The sequence below is a fragment of the Macaca fascicularis genome, chromosome 4 (genome assembly GCF_037993035.2).
Source record: "Macaca fascicularis isolate 582-1 chromosome 4, T2T-MFA8v1.1".
NCBI classification, from domain to species: domain Eukaryota; kingdom Metazoa; phylum Chordata; class Mammalia; order Primates; family Cercopithecidae; genus Macaca; species Macaca fascicularis.
The window spans coordinates 33,295,895-33,312,155 of record NC_088378.1 but is presented as its reverse complement, the minus strand read 5'-3'; the positions used below and the strand labels follow the sequence as shown (position 1 = coordinate 33,312,155).

At 38.3% G+C, this 16,261-nt stretch overlaps 1 protein-coding gene across 9 annotated transcripts in view; it reads right to left on the bottom strand.

Moving 5' to 3' along the window:
• Nucleotides 1-16,261, bottom strand: part of LAMA2 (laminin subunit alpha 2) — a 611,630-nt gene that overhangs the window by 185,224 nt on the left and 410,145 nt on the right. For all 9 annotated transcript variants that reach the window (XM_065543374.2, XM_065543379.2, XM_065543380.2 and 6 more), the window contains 2 exons: nucleotides 11,486-11,603; nucleotides 3,094-3,228 (listed from right to left, as the gene is read on the bottom strand). In XM_065543374.2, the coding sequence (XP_065399446.1) occupies nucleotides 3,094-3,228; nucleotides 11,486-11,603 (253 nt within the window). The remainder of the gene's footprint in view (nucleotides 1-3,093; nucleotides 3,229-11,485; nucleotides 11,604-16,261) is intronic.

Below are 16,261 nucleotides of genomic sequence, written 5' to 3'. Positions count from 1 at the left end.
GGGCACACATGCAGAAAAATGGGTGCATGCAGTAGTGGGAGCTTGTTACCTCTCTTCTGATAGCTTCTAAATTCTCAATGAAGTAAGAAGCAACACCATCAACTGAGGGTAAGGATTGGAGGGGGTGAGAGGAGAGGTTTAGGCTTGAGGATGGAGGGGAAGGTATGAAATAATCAACTAGCAATGTGGACAAGAAAAAGGATGAGAGAAAAGTGGCATGATTGCAGAGCAGCACAAAGGGTCCATTTGAAGAGAGTGATCATGAATTTAAGGTGAGATTAGATGGCACAATTGTCTTTTTCTACAGCCACGTTCAGTTTAGGAGGTGCAGGTGGCTGGGCGTGATGGCTTACACCTGTAATCCCAGCACTTTGGGAGGCCAAAGCAGATGGATCATGGATCATGAGGTCAGGAGATCGAGACCATCCTGGCTAACATGGTGAAACCCTGTCTCTACTTAAAATACAAAAAGTGTAGCCAGCCATGGTGGCGGGCGCCTGTAGTCCCAGCTACTCGGGAGGCTGAGGCAGGAGAATGGCTTGAACCCGGGAGGCAGAGCTTGCAGTGAGCTGAGATTGCACCACTGTACTCCAGCCTGGGCAACTGAGCAAGACTCCGTCTCAAAAAAAAAAAAAAAAAAAAAGAAAAGAAAAGAAAAGAAGAAGAAGGTGTAGATATGGAGGAGATATAGGATTCTCACAGTGTTGGAGTTCACCTGAGTGAAAAATAAGTAAAGGAGTAGCCAGGGAAATGAACATTGCAAAGCAGTAATACCAATGAAGGATCATGACTATTAAGGTGGTTACTACAGTGGAAACATGAAAAAAGGAACAAGAAAAAAGTGTGTGCATCAATTTTGAGATTACACACATTGAAGCTGAAGTATTTAGAAGAATTGAACTAGAGAGAAATGACACAGTGGTTAAAAAAAAAAAAAAAAAAAGGACGCTTCAAATGGAGACCAGAGAGGTACACGAAACTGAAAGTTAAGAGTGTGGAAGAGTTAAGATTATGGACATTAAAATCACTAAGAATGACGACAGGAGTAGTGCTAGGGAAAATGACAATTAGACAGGGAAAATCAGCAAGGAAGGACGTGGGGTATTTAAAGGTTAGTAGGTGACTTCGACAAGCAGATGGAGAGGGGCGCACATAGAGGGAAGCATGAGAGTCAAAGCTGGGTGCTGTAGAGCAGCGAGCGTCTCCAATGTTTTCGGCACCAGGGACTGGTTTCATGGAAGGCAGTTTTTCCATGGACTAGGATTGGAGGATGGTTTTGTGATGATGCAAGCACATTACATTTACTGTGTACTTAATTTCTATTATTATTACATTGTAATATATAATGAAATAATTATACGACTCACCATAACATAGAATCAGTGGGAGCCCTAAGCTTGTTTTCCTGCAACTAGACAGTTCCATCTTGGGGTGATGGAAGACAGTGACAGATCGTCGATCATCAGGCATTAGATTCTCAGAAGGAGCACACAACCTAGATCCCTCGCATGCGCAGTTCACAATAGGGTGTGTGCTCCTATGAGAATCTAATGCTGTCTCTGATCTGACAGGAGGTGGAGCTCAGGCAGTTCAGTAATGCCAGGAATGAGGAGCAGCTGTAAATGCTAATGAAGCTTGCTCCTTTGTCTGCTGCTTGCCTCCTGCTGTGTAGTCCGGTTTCTAAAAGGCCACGGACCAATATTTGTCTGTGGCCCAGGGGTTGTGGACCCTGATGTAGAGGAGGATGGATAATATAAAACTGGCAGCGAGCAGCAGAAAATCCTGCCCCACTTTCAGACTCAGGGGAATGAAGAGAGTGAAAGAAAGTGATGGCTACTGCAGCTGGGCGTGGTGGTCATGCCTGTAATCCCAGCACTTTGGGAGGCCAAGGCAGATGGATTACCTGAGGTTAGGAGTTCAAGACCAGCCCAGACAACATGGTGAAACCCCGTCTCTACTAAAAATACAAAAAATTAGCCAGGTATAGTGGCGTGAGCCTGTAGTCCCAGCTACCCAGGAGACTGAGGCATGAGAATCACTTGAACCCAGGAGGTGGAGGTTGCAGTGAGCCAAGATCGCCACTGCCCTCCAGCCTGGGCGACAGAGAGTCAGCGTCTCAGGAAAAAAAAAAAAAAACGGGTGATGGCTACTCCTTAAGAGGGCTGCCAGGGCAGCAGCATGTGAAGTGCGAGCTGGGTTTCAGTCAGTATGGTGGAGAGAACATTGAGGGAAGAGGAGGATTCTGCAGGGGATTTTGCCTATTTTGACCATGAGTGCCACAAGGCTCAGTAGAATAGTTTCAGAAGATGAGCAGAGGTAGGAGATGGGCTTAACAAAGATGAGCGGTAGGCAGATTACAGTTTGGGGGACAAGTGGTGACAGGGGCAACCTGAATTTCTTACAGTGACTACAATAAAAAGGGTGGAACACATGATTGTTCTGATTGTTCTAATGTAGACGGTGGTGGTAGAGAGTGCAGGGTGCTAGCAGAAACATAAAAAAATAAGAGTGACCTTAATTATAAGGGAAATGGGTAAATTATGGGTCATCCAAACAAAGATTGTAAAGATTTTAAATAATATCTAACAACATAATACAACCTCATGATAGGTAAAAATTTAAGGGACAAGTCATAAAACTGCATCAATGGTGTTATATAAATCTTATTCACAAACACATGTAAAAATTGGTGGGAAATACTTAAATTATTAAAATTTTATCTTATGTTGCATTTGGGGTGAATTTTTTCTTCTTAATTCTTTTCTGTAATTTCCAAATTTTATATAAAGTTTATCTATAAGAAAATAATCAGAAAAAAAGGCATATGTAATTTCTAAATACGTATGTCTTCTGGTGCTTTTCTAAGATGCTGCTAAAATTCTATTTTTTTGACACGCACAGTGGTTCTCCCAGTTATTTTTTCCTTACTTTTTAAAATGTAGACTCTGTGAATATCTTTTTCCCCTGCATATTTTGTTTCACACACACGGTTGTGTTCCCTTGCAGTTTAGCCAGCCTCTGAGTGCAGATGCTGAGCATGTGTAAAGAGAAATGAGCACATGGGCCTAGTTCAAGAAAGGCTCAGAGGACTACCTGGCATATCGATGTTTCAGGGTCACACAGGCTGCTGTGTCCATTACATTGACATGGAACACAGGTGCCCAGGGTTGGTCCAGGGGTGCGGCCACCTGGTTGAGAACGCAGTCGATAAAATCCTGGCAAGCATGCCTGAAAGAAAAGGAAGCCAATTAGGACAGCCAAGTTAGAAATCTTGCATTAGCAATGCTTGAGCTCTTCAGTGGCTGCAAAGACAGACTGGCCTTCCCCTACCTGCGGCAGGGGCAACATCACTTACAAACACAAGTGCCAATTTTGATACCTAATGGGTATTTCTTCCTGGTCTCCAAGGTGTTCAGGCGGCATCTATGTGTAATCAGACTTTAACCAAGGAAAGCTTTTATTTGTAGATACAACTCAGCCTGAAAGAGCTCCAAAGAGTCTTTTTCTTGAAAAAGAGGTTTGTTTTTAAATAACATTGTCATATGGAATAAAGACAATTCCAATGTCTTTAACACCTAAAATATGCTTTTACTGTGCTTTATGGATAACTAGCATATGTCCAATGAAACACAGCAAAAAATTAAATAAAAAGTGTTATGGATGCATTATTTATACTGATATAATTTAAAGACTATAAAAGTAAGAAATCCAAAATAATAAAAGCTCTGCATGTTTTGGGACTATTAGACCACCAATAAAATTTATCTTTCCCTGATATAATTTTTTCCATCTTGCAATAAAATTCTGAAAGCAAACAGAAAACTTCTAGTGAAGCTGACATATGCAAAATCAAGACTTCCATCTTCATTTGGGTTTATTATGAAAATGTATCAACAAACATCTTTGGCTTTCTGGAAGGCAGTCCACAGCTCTGGAATGAGGATGAGAACTGTCTTGTGTTTCAGGCTCAGCCCTCTCCTCACACATAGCTGCAGACATTGCTTGATTTATGAATAAAAGGTGGAAGTCAGTTTCTCAAATCCCAAGGAGAATTACAAGGGGACTATTTTACCACCTTGGTTAAGTAGGATTTTTTTTTTCACTTAAAAATCTTATGCCCATTGATGAAAGAAGAGTGATCACTGACTAAGCAAGAAAAAATATCAGACTAAGAATTTTCTAGTGCCTCCACATCCCTTTGGTTCTGGCCTAGACAGTCCAGAGACAAATATACAAAGAGGCTCCTTATAAAAAGATCTAGTTTAATAGCCAGCACCCTTCTTGTTTATTTAGATTTGGATAACGCAAAAGTACCTCAATTAAGCACTTAATCAAGAGACTCTGCTTTTATCATATCCTAAAAGAAATTCTAATGAGATTTCATAATGTCCCAACTTTCAGCAAGCTGACAGACAAAACTGAGAAACTGAGAATAGTATTCAAGATATTTTGAGTCTTATTTTTCTTACGGTGGACATAATCATATAATTTAACAAAATTTGTACATATTGTTTAAAAACCAAGGTTCATTTTTGCCATTATTATTGAATAAGTACTGGAAATGATGGTTGAGGAATTAATTTAAGCATAACTGAAGAAATAAACCAAGATCCATTTAAAAGTGGTTCATAGTGGCCAGGCGTGGTGGCTCACGCCTATAATCCCAGCACTTTGGGACGCCGAGGCAGGCAGATCACAAGGTCAGGAGATTGAGACCATCCTGGCTAACACGGTGAATCCCCGTCTCTACTAAAAATACAAAAAATTAGCTGGGCATGGTGGCGGGGGCCTGTAGTTCCAGCTACTCCTTAAGTTGAGGCAGGAGAATGGTGTGAACCCAGGAGGCAGAGCTGGCAGTGAGCCGAGATCACAACACTGCACTCTAGCCTGGGCGACAGAGCGAGACTCCATCTCAAAGAAAAAAAAAAAAGTGGCTCATAGTGTGGCTTATTCCAATTCTTTAACAAGCTGACCACTGAATAAAATGGGATTTTCTGTGCATGGATTTCATCCTTGAATATATATATATATATATATATATATATATATATATATATACACACACACACACACACACACACACACACACACACACACACACAGTTGTATTATTGACATACTTGCTAGGTGCATGCATGTGTGTTATTATGAGAGACAGGCCTTTATCTCTGTAATCTCTTTACTAAGTTATTACTGTAATTACTGTCCATAAAAATTTGTATGAAAAATCACACAAATTGAGAGGAAGTTTCTAGCTTCACTTTAAACTCAAACAAAAGTTTAAAATAAATCTTGGAAGAAAAAGAAAGACAAGAAACAATACTCCTCACCGAGGAATTATACAAAGTTTAGCGTTGTAGGCCCAAACGTGAAGGTGAGCCCTAAGGTGAAGTCTACTCTAACGCACTACACATTTTTCTTATTACTGTGGCTTTCCCTGGCAGGCAGCCTGACACAATAGAAAAGCACCCGCAGTGGGAGTCTGTGGTCTGGTCCACCCATAGAGGAGGTGGACTCAATTCCTTTGGGGGAGAGTTGAGGCCTGGGTTTGTTTTAAAACTCTTAGGAGAGTCTAATAACCTATTAGGGTGCAGCATCACTGGCAAGCTCCTTATTCTCTACTGTGCATGTGTGCATTTAAAAGGGCATATGGACAAGGCCAGACATGGTGGCTCACGCCTGTAATCCCAGCATTTTGGGAGGCTGAGGTGGGTGGATCATTTGAGGTCAGGAGTTCCAGACCAGCCTGGTCAACATGGTGAAACCATGTCTTGACTAAAAATGCAAAAATTAGTCAGGCATGGTGATGCGTGTCTGTAGTCCCAACTACTCTGGAGGCTGAAGCACGAGAATCACTTGAACCTGGGAGGTGGAGGTTGCAGTGAGCTAAGATGCGGCCACTGCACTCCAGCCTGAGTGACAAAGCGAGACTCTGTCTCAACAAAAAACAAGACAAAACAAAACAAACAAACAAACAAACAAAGTGCATACCACTCCTTGGTACTGTAAAAGAAATGAATAGGGAAGCTTTGATTTTATGTTAGTTTTGTCTGAGAGATATGGGCAAGTTACTTTGAGACACAGTTTCCTCATCCCACAAATGAGCAGGTTAACTCAGATGACTTCTAAAGTGTCTTTCAATTTCAACATTTTAGATTAGTTTTGATTTATTTTGTGTCCTGATGGATTCAATTTCTATGAGGTAGCGAGAGAGAGAGAGAGAGAGAGAGAGAGAAGATTTGACAATGCAAAAATCAGAAACTTAAAACATTAAAAAAAAAAGACACACAGAAAGTCTCTCTTTTCCTTGATAATTTTGTATCATTCTTTCAATTAAAAAAAATTTTAGGGTGTTTTTCAATATTGATTGTTTTTCCTCTTGGTTAACTGCGACAAAGTTCATGAGAATGATTATGTTTAAATTGGAAGCAAAAAAATTACTTTTTGAGTCCCATCTAAAATCCTTTCTGGAACACAATGGCGAATTAAAGAAAAGTAAATAAATACCTTCCTGAGCTCCTCTTCCTCATTTCTACTCTAATTTAAACTTTTCCAAAGTTCTCTTCCTCAGTGTTGAAATTATTCATGGCTCAATTTTCTTCTGCTCTCCTCTATCTTTAATTTATTTCCATAATGTATTGTTTCATCAAAACATCAGATCGAATTTACACAAAAATGTGGGAGGGTAGAGAGGAGAGAATGAAGCAGACAGTAGAGAGCCATCATATTCTAGGCTCAGGGCTGCACACTGCGCTCCTTTCTTTCTTCAGAGTTTAGTAATAAAAATAGATACTTGTGCTAGAGCTCATAAAAACACTCAATCTTGTATCTTTGCATGGATTTTGCAATCCAGTAGACCCAGGTTTAATTCCTGTTCCACCACTTTGTATGTAGTAAGGTTTTGAATACTGTGTGCCTCGGTTTCCTCACCTAGAATGTAGGAATATTGTACAGTCATATGCTGCTGCATAATGACATTTTGGTCAATGATAGGACCATGTATACGACAGTAGTCCCATAAGATTATAGAACTATATTTTTACTGTACCTTTGCTATGTTTAAATATGTTTAGATATGCAAATACTTACCATTATGTTACAATTGCCTACTGTATTCAGTACCAATAACATGCTGTGCAGGTTCGTAGTCTAGGAGCAACAGGCTATCCAATGCAGCCTAGGTGTGTAGCAGGCTCTACCATTTAGATTTGTGTATGTACACTCCATGATGTTTGCACAACGAAGAAATCACCTAACAACACATTTCTCAGAACGTATCCCTGTCGTTAAGCAGCACATGACTGTATAATATAATAGCTGAGTACAAGTTTACCTAGGTTTTGGGAACAGACTCACTGAGGTTTGAATTGCTGTGTGGGTGTGTGATCATGGGCTTCAATTCTCTCACCTGTGAAATGGAGATCATAAATTATAGTCGATGATGTTGGTGTAACTGTATTGGGAAAGGTACGGGAGATAGTAAGCACTCAATCAATGGTAGGTTCTGTTTTTCACAGGGTTGATATGAGGATAACTTGAGATAAAGTATGTTTAATAGTTGACATACATAAATTAATAGGTTTCTCTATTTCAAATAGTTTTTTCAATGTAATTGCTGGAAATAAACTACAAATAAAGACACCATGATTGTTTTAGGTTATATTTGTAAACAAAATTATAATATAACTTACCCATGCCATTTCCTCAAAACTTGTCTGTACATGAAAACAGAGACTTTGGGTCTCCGGTGTGCAACAGAAGTGATAAAGGATAGATGTGTGCATGTGTAAGTAGCTAAGACTATTTTTACATTTTGCCTTTTGGGTTTATGAGTTGACGATAGGTATAAATTATTTGGAGATTTAAAAAAATCAGTTTTAGTAGCCACAAGGGACAGCTTCTGAGTGGCGACCCGATACACACAGGCCATTCAACTGTGAGCCTAAAGCCCTATTAAAATATGGGAAGAGAGGATAGAAGCTGAAACTATGAAAACATGACCTTGAAATCACTGACAAATTTCTGATTTCCATATTACTGCAGAGAGCTGCACATGCAATGCTGAATAGTTTCCATTTTTAAGAAAGTCATAAGTCAGAATGATACCTGCATATAACCTTTTAACTGCATAGAGCTCAGTTTAGGTCAGTTTGGGCAATAACCTACATTTAATGTAACTCAAAGGCAGGTTAAATAAAGCATAACAAACTCAAGGGCTCCAACACCAAGACATTTGGTGAGGAAATGGTGTCCTTTGTTTGACTCCTGAAGGTAATCTGGACCCTTCGGGAACAGTAAATTAGAATAATGAGGCATTTCTAGAACTAACATTTTTAATGACCACGGCTGCAGTGTCATCACAGTACAGGTAACAGGCAAAGGCTAAGTGTCTTTACAACTGGCTATATTTTAGCAGTAACTGATACTTAATTTTGTTTACTTGCAACCATATTGTGGATTAAAACATGAAATAAAATAGCCTGTAGATGCAGACATCTCTAGAATACTATACATTTTGTAAAAATATTGTAGAGGAATTGCTTTGTGTGTTCATGACCCAAAGCATATGTTACTGGAATGGGATGTATTATTTCAAAACTGTCCTGAGCTCTTGCTTTGATGATAAGATTTTATGCCTGGGTAATGACACTTAGGAATCAAGATGAATTATAAATAAGACGTATTATGGATTAGAGGCCATGGGTTGTGGAAAACACTTCAGGTACCTTATTATGAGAGATAGGCCTTTATTTCTAATCTCTCTACTAAGATATTACTGCAATTACTGTCTGTAAATAGATGCTTAAGTGAAAGTCATGGGACGGTGAAGCCACAAATGCAGATGACAATTTGTACATATTCTTAGTTTTTCCTGATTTTCATTTATCATTTGCTTTATTTGTGCTCATTTACATTTTCATATAATGATGGAAAATGACTCAAATTAATGGGAAAGCATGTATTTGAATGTATTATTTAAAAAGTCTATCAATCATGTGAAGAAAAGTTTTTAACATTTTAAATCCAGAATGGAAGGTTGGTTGCATGAAAATAATTTGCTATTCTACTAACATTTTTGTTCACAAGTGAATAGTATTATTTTAAATAAATCCAGAAAAATATAGCTATAATAACATTTTCTTCAGGATATCTAAAGGTCAGCCTTGACTACTTACTGAATATTTTCTATAGCAAAATAATATTGCAGAATCAGATAATTTTAGAACTTCAACTCAATCTGTCATTTTATAGATTGGATACCTATGTAATAACGAAGGTCTATAGTAATTAAGAGTGTTGATCACAAGTGCACACAGTTAAAAGTAAAACCAAACACTACCTAGGATAAAGGAAATTCCATCTTTTCTCTAGAAAAATCTCACATTCTTTCTGTCTTCCATTTTAAAATCTTCAATGCTCACTGGAAAGGTCACTCATTTTATATGTGCCACATGGTCTCAGTTTTCACCCATATACTATGTGTACATACGTATATTGGAAAGAGCAGTGCTTACTGTATAAGCAGTGCCTACCAGTTTAAGTTTACTGGTGTGTGTATAAATAGATGTAGGAGATATGATTTAATAAGGAGATGGATTACTTGATTATTTATTAGCTCAAAATGGACACAGGTAAATAAATATTGCCCTTCAGAGCAGTCACAAGAAAGGCTAGAAAATTATTTAAAGCTTGTGTCACAAAGTAGTTGCAGTTATTCTATAAAATTTTTCCTTGAACAATGTGGAATCCATGTGATGGTAACGAAGCTGAATGGCATGTCAGTTTGTAACGAGACTTTCACACATACGTTTCCATTTAAATCAATCCTTACGATGTATAGGTAAAAAGTCAAGATTTAGCAAGAAACAGAGCAAGTACCCTGTCCTAGTAGTGCAACTAGGTAGGATTCACTGAAACTAAATTTCTTTTTCTTTTCATGATGTCATGTCCCTCTCAGGAAATGCATACTCATTATTTTTAAGTTGCACTTCAGTTTTGACCTAGTGTTATCATCTGTTTCATGTACCATACTTAATAAAACTTCTCAAATCCTATTTACAAAATAAGATGTATAAAATTGTTTATAACCGAATCAGTACATGGAGACATAACTAGTGATTACATTAATAATAATATTAACCATCAAAACTTACACCAGGTGCTGTGATGGATCCTTAACGTTCACAGCTCATTTAGTCTTCATAAGACTCTGAGGCTATAGGTGAGGGAGATATTAATAATATCTAACTGGTATGCTGTGAGCACAGCCAGCCTGACTAATGAGAAAGAATCCCAGCTGCAGGGCTGGAGCAGTCCTGGAGGTCCCTCCCATGCCAGGCTTCAGACTGCAGGGTCTGCGGGAGAGGTGAAAGTGTAGTGGTGGTTACTCAGGGACTTGGTGTCTACCTGCTAAAGCCTGAAGAGGTGCAGTACCCTGTGCAGGGCCTCAGGCTTACTATATGGCGAAGTTGAGATTCAAATCCAGGGCAGTTTCTCATCCATTCATTCCACCTCCCTTAATTCATACTGTTTCTATTCATATTTCATAATTATAGAAATTAAATCAACTTTCAGAAGGTGAAGATCCTAAGAAATTTGACAATCCTGAAGGCAGACAAGAGAATATCCCAGAAAGTTTATTAAAAAGCAGTTTTAAAATTACTTTTAAAATGTGAAAAAAGGCCGGGCGCGGTGACTCATGCCTGTAATCCCAGCATTTTGGAAGGCCGAGGTGGGCGGATCATGAGGTCAGGAGATGGAGACTATCCTGGCTAACACGGTGAAACCCCATCTCTACTAAAAATACAAAAAATTAGCCGGGCGTGGTGGCAGGCGCTTGTAGTCCCAGCCACTCGGGGGGCTGAAGCAGGAGAATGGCGTGAACCTGGGAAGTGGAGTTTGCAGTGAGCCAAGATTGCGCCACTGCACTCCAGCCTGGGCGACAGAGCAAAACTTCGTCTCAGAAAAAAAAAAAAAAAAAAAAAGTAAAAAAAAAGATAGTTTTACAAATGTAATGACTTACAGCAGCACTGTTGGAACAAATGTATGCTTCCCTGAGAAGCTTATGTTAAAGAGAGCAGCCTGCTATTTAGTGTACAAGTTTTGTCATGTTCTATATAAAAATATTTTCAAAACCCAGTATAATCCTATCTCCTAATCATTGCAGTTTAAAAGTCTCTAACTCTTCAGAAGTGGTCCAAGAAAATAGATCAGTTATAATAAAGCGGCTTACTAAAACATTCTTAATTCCTGATTGGTAAATATTTTCACAAATCTTTAAATTTTTTATCAACTATTTCCCTTCAGGTGTGATTTGTACTAAGTATCGATAACATTATCCTCTTGCCACTGTGACTCACACTGTGAGTGGAAGATTAAATAAAACAGATTAAGAATAAGTATGCAGTAAACGTACTTCTGGGAGTATTTCCATTTAGCTCCTGAAGTGAGTTGAGATTAAGCAGGTTAGTAGGAGCTACCTTACCTCACAGGACAGGCCAGAATAGCCCAGGGGGCAATCACATTTTTCAATCAAGTGAGCTGGAGGAGTCACTGCTGTTCTACGTCCTTGTTCAGCTACCTCCATTGAGATTTCAGAAATCCTAGAAACAGCGAGAATGTACTTAGATTACCAGGACAGTCAGTTAAGATCACCTAGTAAACACTCAATCCTACAGCGATATCCTTCTCAGGTTTTTGTCAACCTCAAGTATGTTCTATTGTCTTTTTGTTTTTAATTGACAAATAATAATTGTACATAAGTTGACCCTTGAACAATATGGGCTTGAACTGCATGGGTTCACTTATATGGGGATTTTCTTCCATGTCTGCTACCCGGAGACAGCAGGACCAACCCCTCCTCTTCTTCCTCCTCCTCTTTAGTCTGCTCAAAATGAAGACAATGAGGTTGAAGACCTTTACAATGATCCACCGCCACTTAATATATTTTCTTATTATTTTATTTTATTATTTTATTTATTTTTTTGAGACCGACTCTCACTCCGTCACCCAGGCTGGAGTGTAGTGGCATAATCTTGGCTCACTACAACCTCCGCCTACCACGTTCAAGTGATTCTCCTGCCTCAGCCTCCTGAGTAGCTGGGATTACAGGTGTGCAACAACATGCCCAGCTAATTATTGTATTTTTAGTAGAAACGGGTTTTATCTTGTCGGCCAGGCTGGTCTCGAACTTGTTTGGGTGAGGGAGAAAGGAAAAGATAGAGGAAGGTGAACAAGTAAGGCACAATCCATGTTTCTTCCGGGTTCTTCCTCACCATCTTGCCCCCGCAGGAAAATGCAGCCGGCACCCGGGAAGATGCAGATCAACCAAGCATGCGCCAGGTGACGTCAATCCGAAGAGATACAAACTTACCCAGCCACGCCTATGGAGACGCCCCTATCACGCCCTTATCCCGCCCACTGCCCTCCCCCTTCCAGTACCAATGCATAAAAGTCCGCGGCCAGCAGGAGCCGGCGTGACTTCTTCGGCCCCTCCTACTTGTGGACCAGAGAACCTCACCCCAGAGCACCGGCGCAACTTCCCTGGCCCCATACCTGAGGACCGGAGAACCTCGCCTGAGAGTGTGTGCATATTTGCAATAAAAGACTGCCGCTTTCTTATGTACTTTGACCTCATGTTTAATTATTTAGCTCTCCTAAATTAAGTATTAAATTAAGAGAATTATTAAATTAAGACAGAACTGTTGGCCTCAAGTGATCTGCCTGCTTTGGCCTCCCAAAGTGGTACGATTACAGGCATGAGCCACTGAACCCAGTCCTTATTATTTTCTTAATAACATTTTATTTTCTCTAGCTCACTTTAGTATAAGAATAGAGTATATAATACCTACACAAATATATGTTAATCTACTATGTTATCAGTATGGCTTCTGTTCAACAGGAGGCTATTAGTAGTTAAGTTTTGAAGGTATCAAAAGTTATATGTGGATTTCTGACTGCATGAGATGGGGTTGATGCTCCTAACCACCATGTTGTTCAAGGGTCAATTGCATTTATTGAAACAATGTGATATTTCGATACATAGATAAATTGTGGGATGATTAGATCAAGATAATTAACATTGTTTTGAAGCTGTTTAAATTTCTGAGACTCATGTACCACATCCTAATATTGCATTTTTGCTTCCTCAAATGTTAAGAGTACATATTAGCAAAAGAGTCACATAAATCATAAGAAGTTCAGTATATTGGATGTCTTATATCCTGTTGATAACTTTTCCCCTATTTTTTAAAATGTCAGTGGTTTCAGGTAGACATGGCCAATTAATTAGACATTTATATTCTTGCAAACAGACAACCCAAGATCATTCCCCATTCGATTATTTCGCATAGGCACTGGTGAAATTGCTTTTAATTTACTACTATCCCAAATTTCTTCTTCCCAACGCTCTGAATGACCTTTCAAGAACTTTAGAAAACCACCTAGAAAATAATGATCACGCATAATCTAATAATATAGATATCTTTCTGAGGATAAATAATGATTCAAAATAATATTTTAACTTTATTAAATAATTCCTTCAAGTAACTTAACTCACCTTTTCTGATGGTGAATAGTCATTGTAATTGAAAAGAAAATCATAATTGAAGATAACATATTAATACCCTTTTCATTAAAAAATATATGTAGTCCATAAACTGGGACTGTTTTATGATGGACTAACTGGTAACACAAACATGTTTGGCAAATAAACTTTAAAATGTGGCAATGAATAGTTTTGCTTCAAATTAAAATGTGACAATGAATAGTTTTGCTTCAAATAAAAGTTACCTCCAGTAGTTTAAGGAGTTTGAATCAAAACTTTATAACAAGCATAGTAGGTTTTATTGAAACTGAATTATGAATGCATGTTCTGGCTTTGCTAGCATTGTAATCTGCACTCTGAAGACTGGTCTTGATGAAACACACATTCAATTAAAATTCAAGTTTCACTCTCTGCTCCCTATAAGTACACACAGTGGTGGTAAGCTGTAAACAAACCACTCCCCTCCTGCAAGAAAGACTTCCCTTATGTTCTCTGGGCTCTCTGCGGGAGTAAGAAGGTAACTTTGCATTGGCATCTCCATGGAATTTTATAGCCGGAGGAGCTACTGGCTTCATTCTCCTTTCTCTTGCACACGAATGCACATAACAGACCAGCAAGTGTTTACAAATCAAGTGAAGCTTGAATGGCAGCAACAACAAATATTTTTGTAATACACCTTTTTTTTTCAGGGGATTAGAGGGCAATGGCCTTGATTGGATCAGGGATTTGGCCAAACTCCAGCTTCCATTTAAATGAATACTGAAATGCAAAAGTTGCTATTTCCTTAAATTAAACTTTATAAAAGGAAACAAAGGCAAAGAAAAAAGATAATGCCAGCACTGATACAATGTACAAAGTTCAAATCTCAAATCGCATATAAACTCTTAAACTCTCTGCTTTTGAGATTTAAATTTATAATTGAATAAATAAAGATACAGGGTTATTTTAATTACTTTAGAGGGACTATTTAAGCCTTTTAAAAACCTTTGCCACAATTCCACTGCCTTACAAAATCAAATGCTGATGACACGCTTTATTTGTTCTTAGTATTGTGAGACTATGACCCTAGTTTTTACTGAGATTAGGAAAAATGTATTCTAAAGTTTCAAAAAAATGGTCAATTAAACCAAAGGATCTCATTTAGTGAGGGATGTAAAACAGTGTGACAAAAGAAAAAGACATGGGGCGGCAGGGGGAAGAAAAGACAAAGTGTCACAGTGTAGGAAGGTGAAATTGGTGGGAGAGGAGCAAAGAAAGTATAATTAAAGATGAATGACAATATTGTTTCTATCAGTTCCACTAACAAGATGTTCTGTTTACTACCAAACTCTTACTGCAGTACAGAACCATTTGCAAAATAATCTATTTGCAAACTCACGAAATTACCTGCTATTTTCTAAGACATGCAAATATGCTATGGCTTCTGTCACCTAATTTACATTTGATATTCTAAAATAATTAACAGTATAGCTGACAGCATTTTTTAAGTATATGCTTTTTTTATTATTTCATATAAAAAAATCTCCTGTTATAGTGAGAAATATCAAAAGGAAGCCAAAAGAATACAGATATAAAAGTGAATTTTGGTCCTTGATTTACTCTTTTACTAGAAGTCTCTACATGAACAGAAAAGCATTATGGATCTTCTGCATGAAATAAAAGATTTTCTGCTGTCTTGTGTGCTTATTACAGTATAAACATTTGAAAAATAGTATTTTTATATTCATTAGTTGGCCATTGAGAGGCTTCATAATTTTTCTGTTTTGCTTTCCTAGGCAGGTCTAGGAATTTATTACATAAGACTATTTACAAACATATATTGATTCTGTATTCTTATAGACTGTAACAGAAACTGATGTGAAAGAGAAAATGAGATCTCATATATGAACTCAGTTCAACTTTCTGCCTCTATGGTATGAAACTTACCTACATCTGTGCGATTTCTCATTTTATCCCATTGGATAAGGTGAACCTTCCACTCAAGCAATATGACCATGAGGGCTCATGATGTGGAAGTCTCCTGGTTCCTCTATTAGTTATTCTCTCTTTATTTCACATTTTAATATTTTCCTCGTTACTAATCCTTTCCCATGGTCTGTAAACACACTCTTTCAAATTAAACAATCATTTCTTTACTTTTGACACTATGTTATTCCTTCTTTTTACAATTATAACCATGGAAAATAATACTTTACATTCATAATATTGGGTTCATGTGTCACATTCTTTCTTTAAAAGTTTGAGATGATTTCTGCCCCAGGACTCCACCGACACTGGTATCATGAATGTCCCCAGTGTGGTCCTAAGTGTCAGACCCAACAAACCTCATTTCAACTGGCCAATTTGGGTCATAAGAAAACATGGACAACTCCCTTGAAGTATTCCCATCATGTAGGTTCGACAACATTGCATTCATTCTTGCTGTTCTGTGTGATTTTTTCAAAGTGATTCAGAATCATTTCTCATCATGATGCATAGGGAAAATGACAACATTGTGTTGCACACTGGAGTGAACAGATAATGCCCACGGTTGGAGGAGACTGGATCAACTTGGCCCTGCCTAGTTCACCTGATGGGTGAAGAAAGTCGCTTTCTCAGCACTCTTATAGTCCGTTAATAGCACAACAGCTAATTTTACCTGCCCTACAGTACATGATCTCCTGAATTTATGACTGGCATCTTAAACTCACTATGTCTGCAGTGAATTCCAAATAT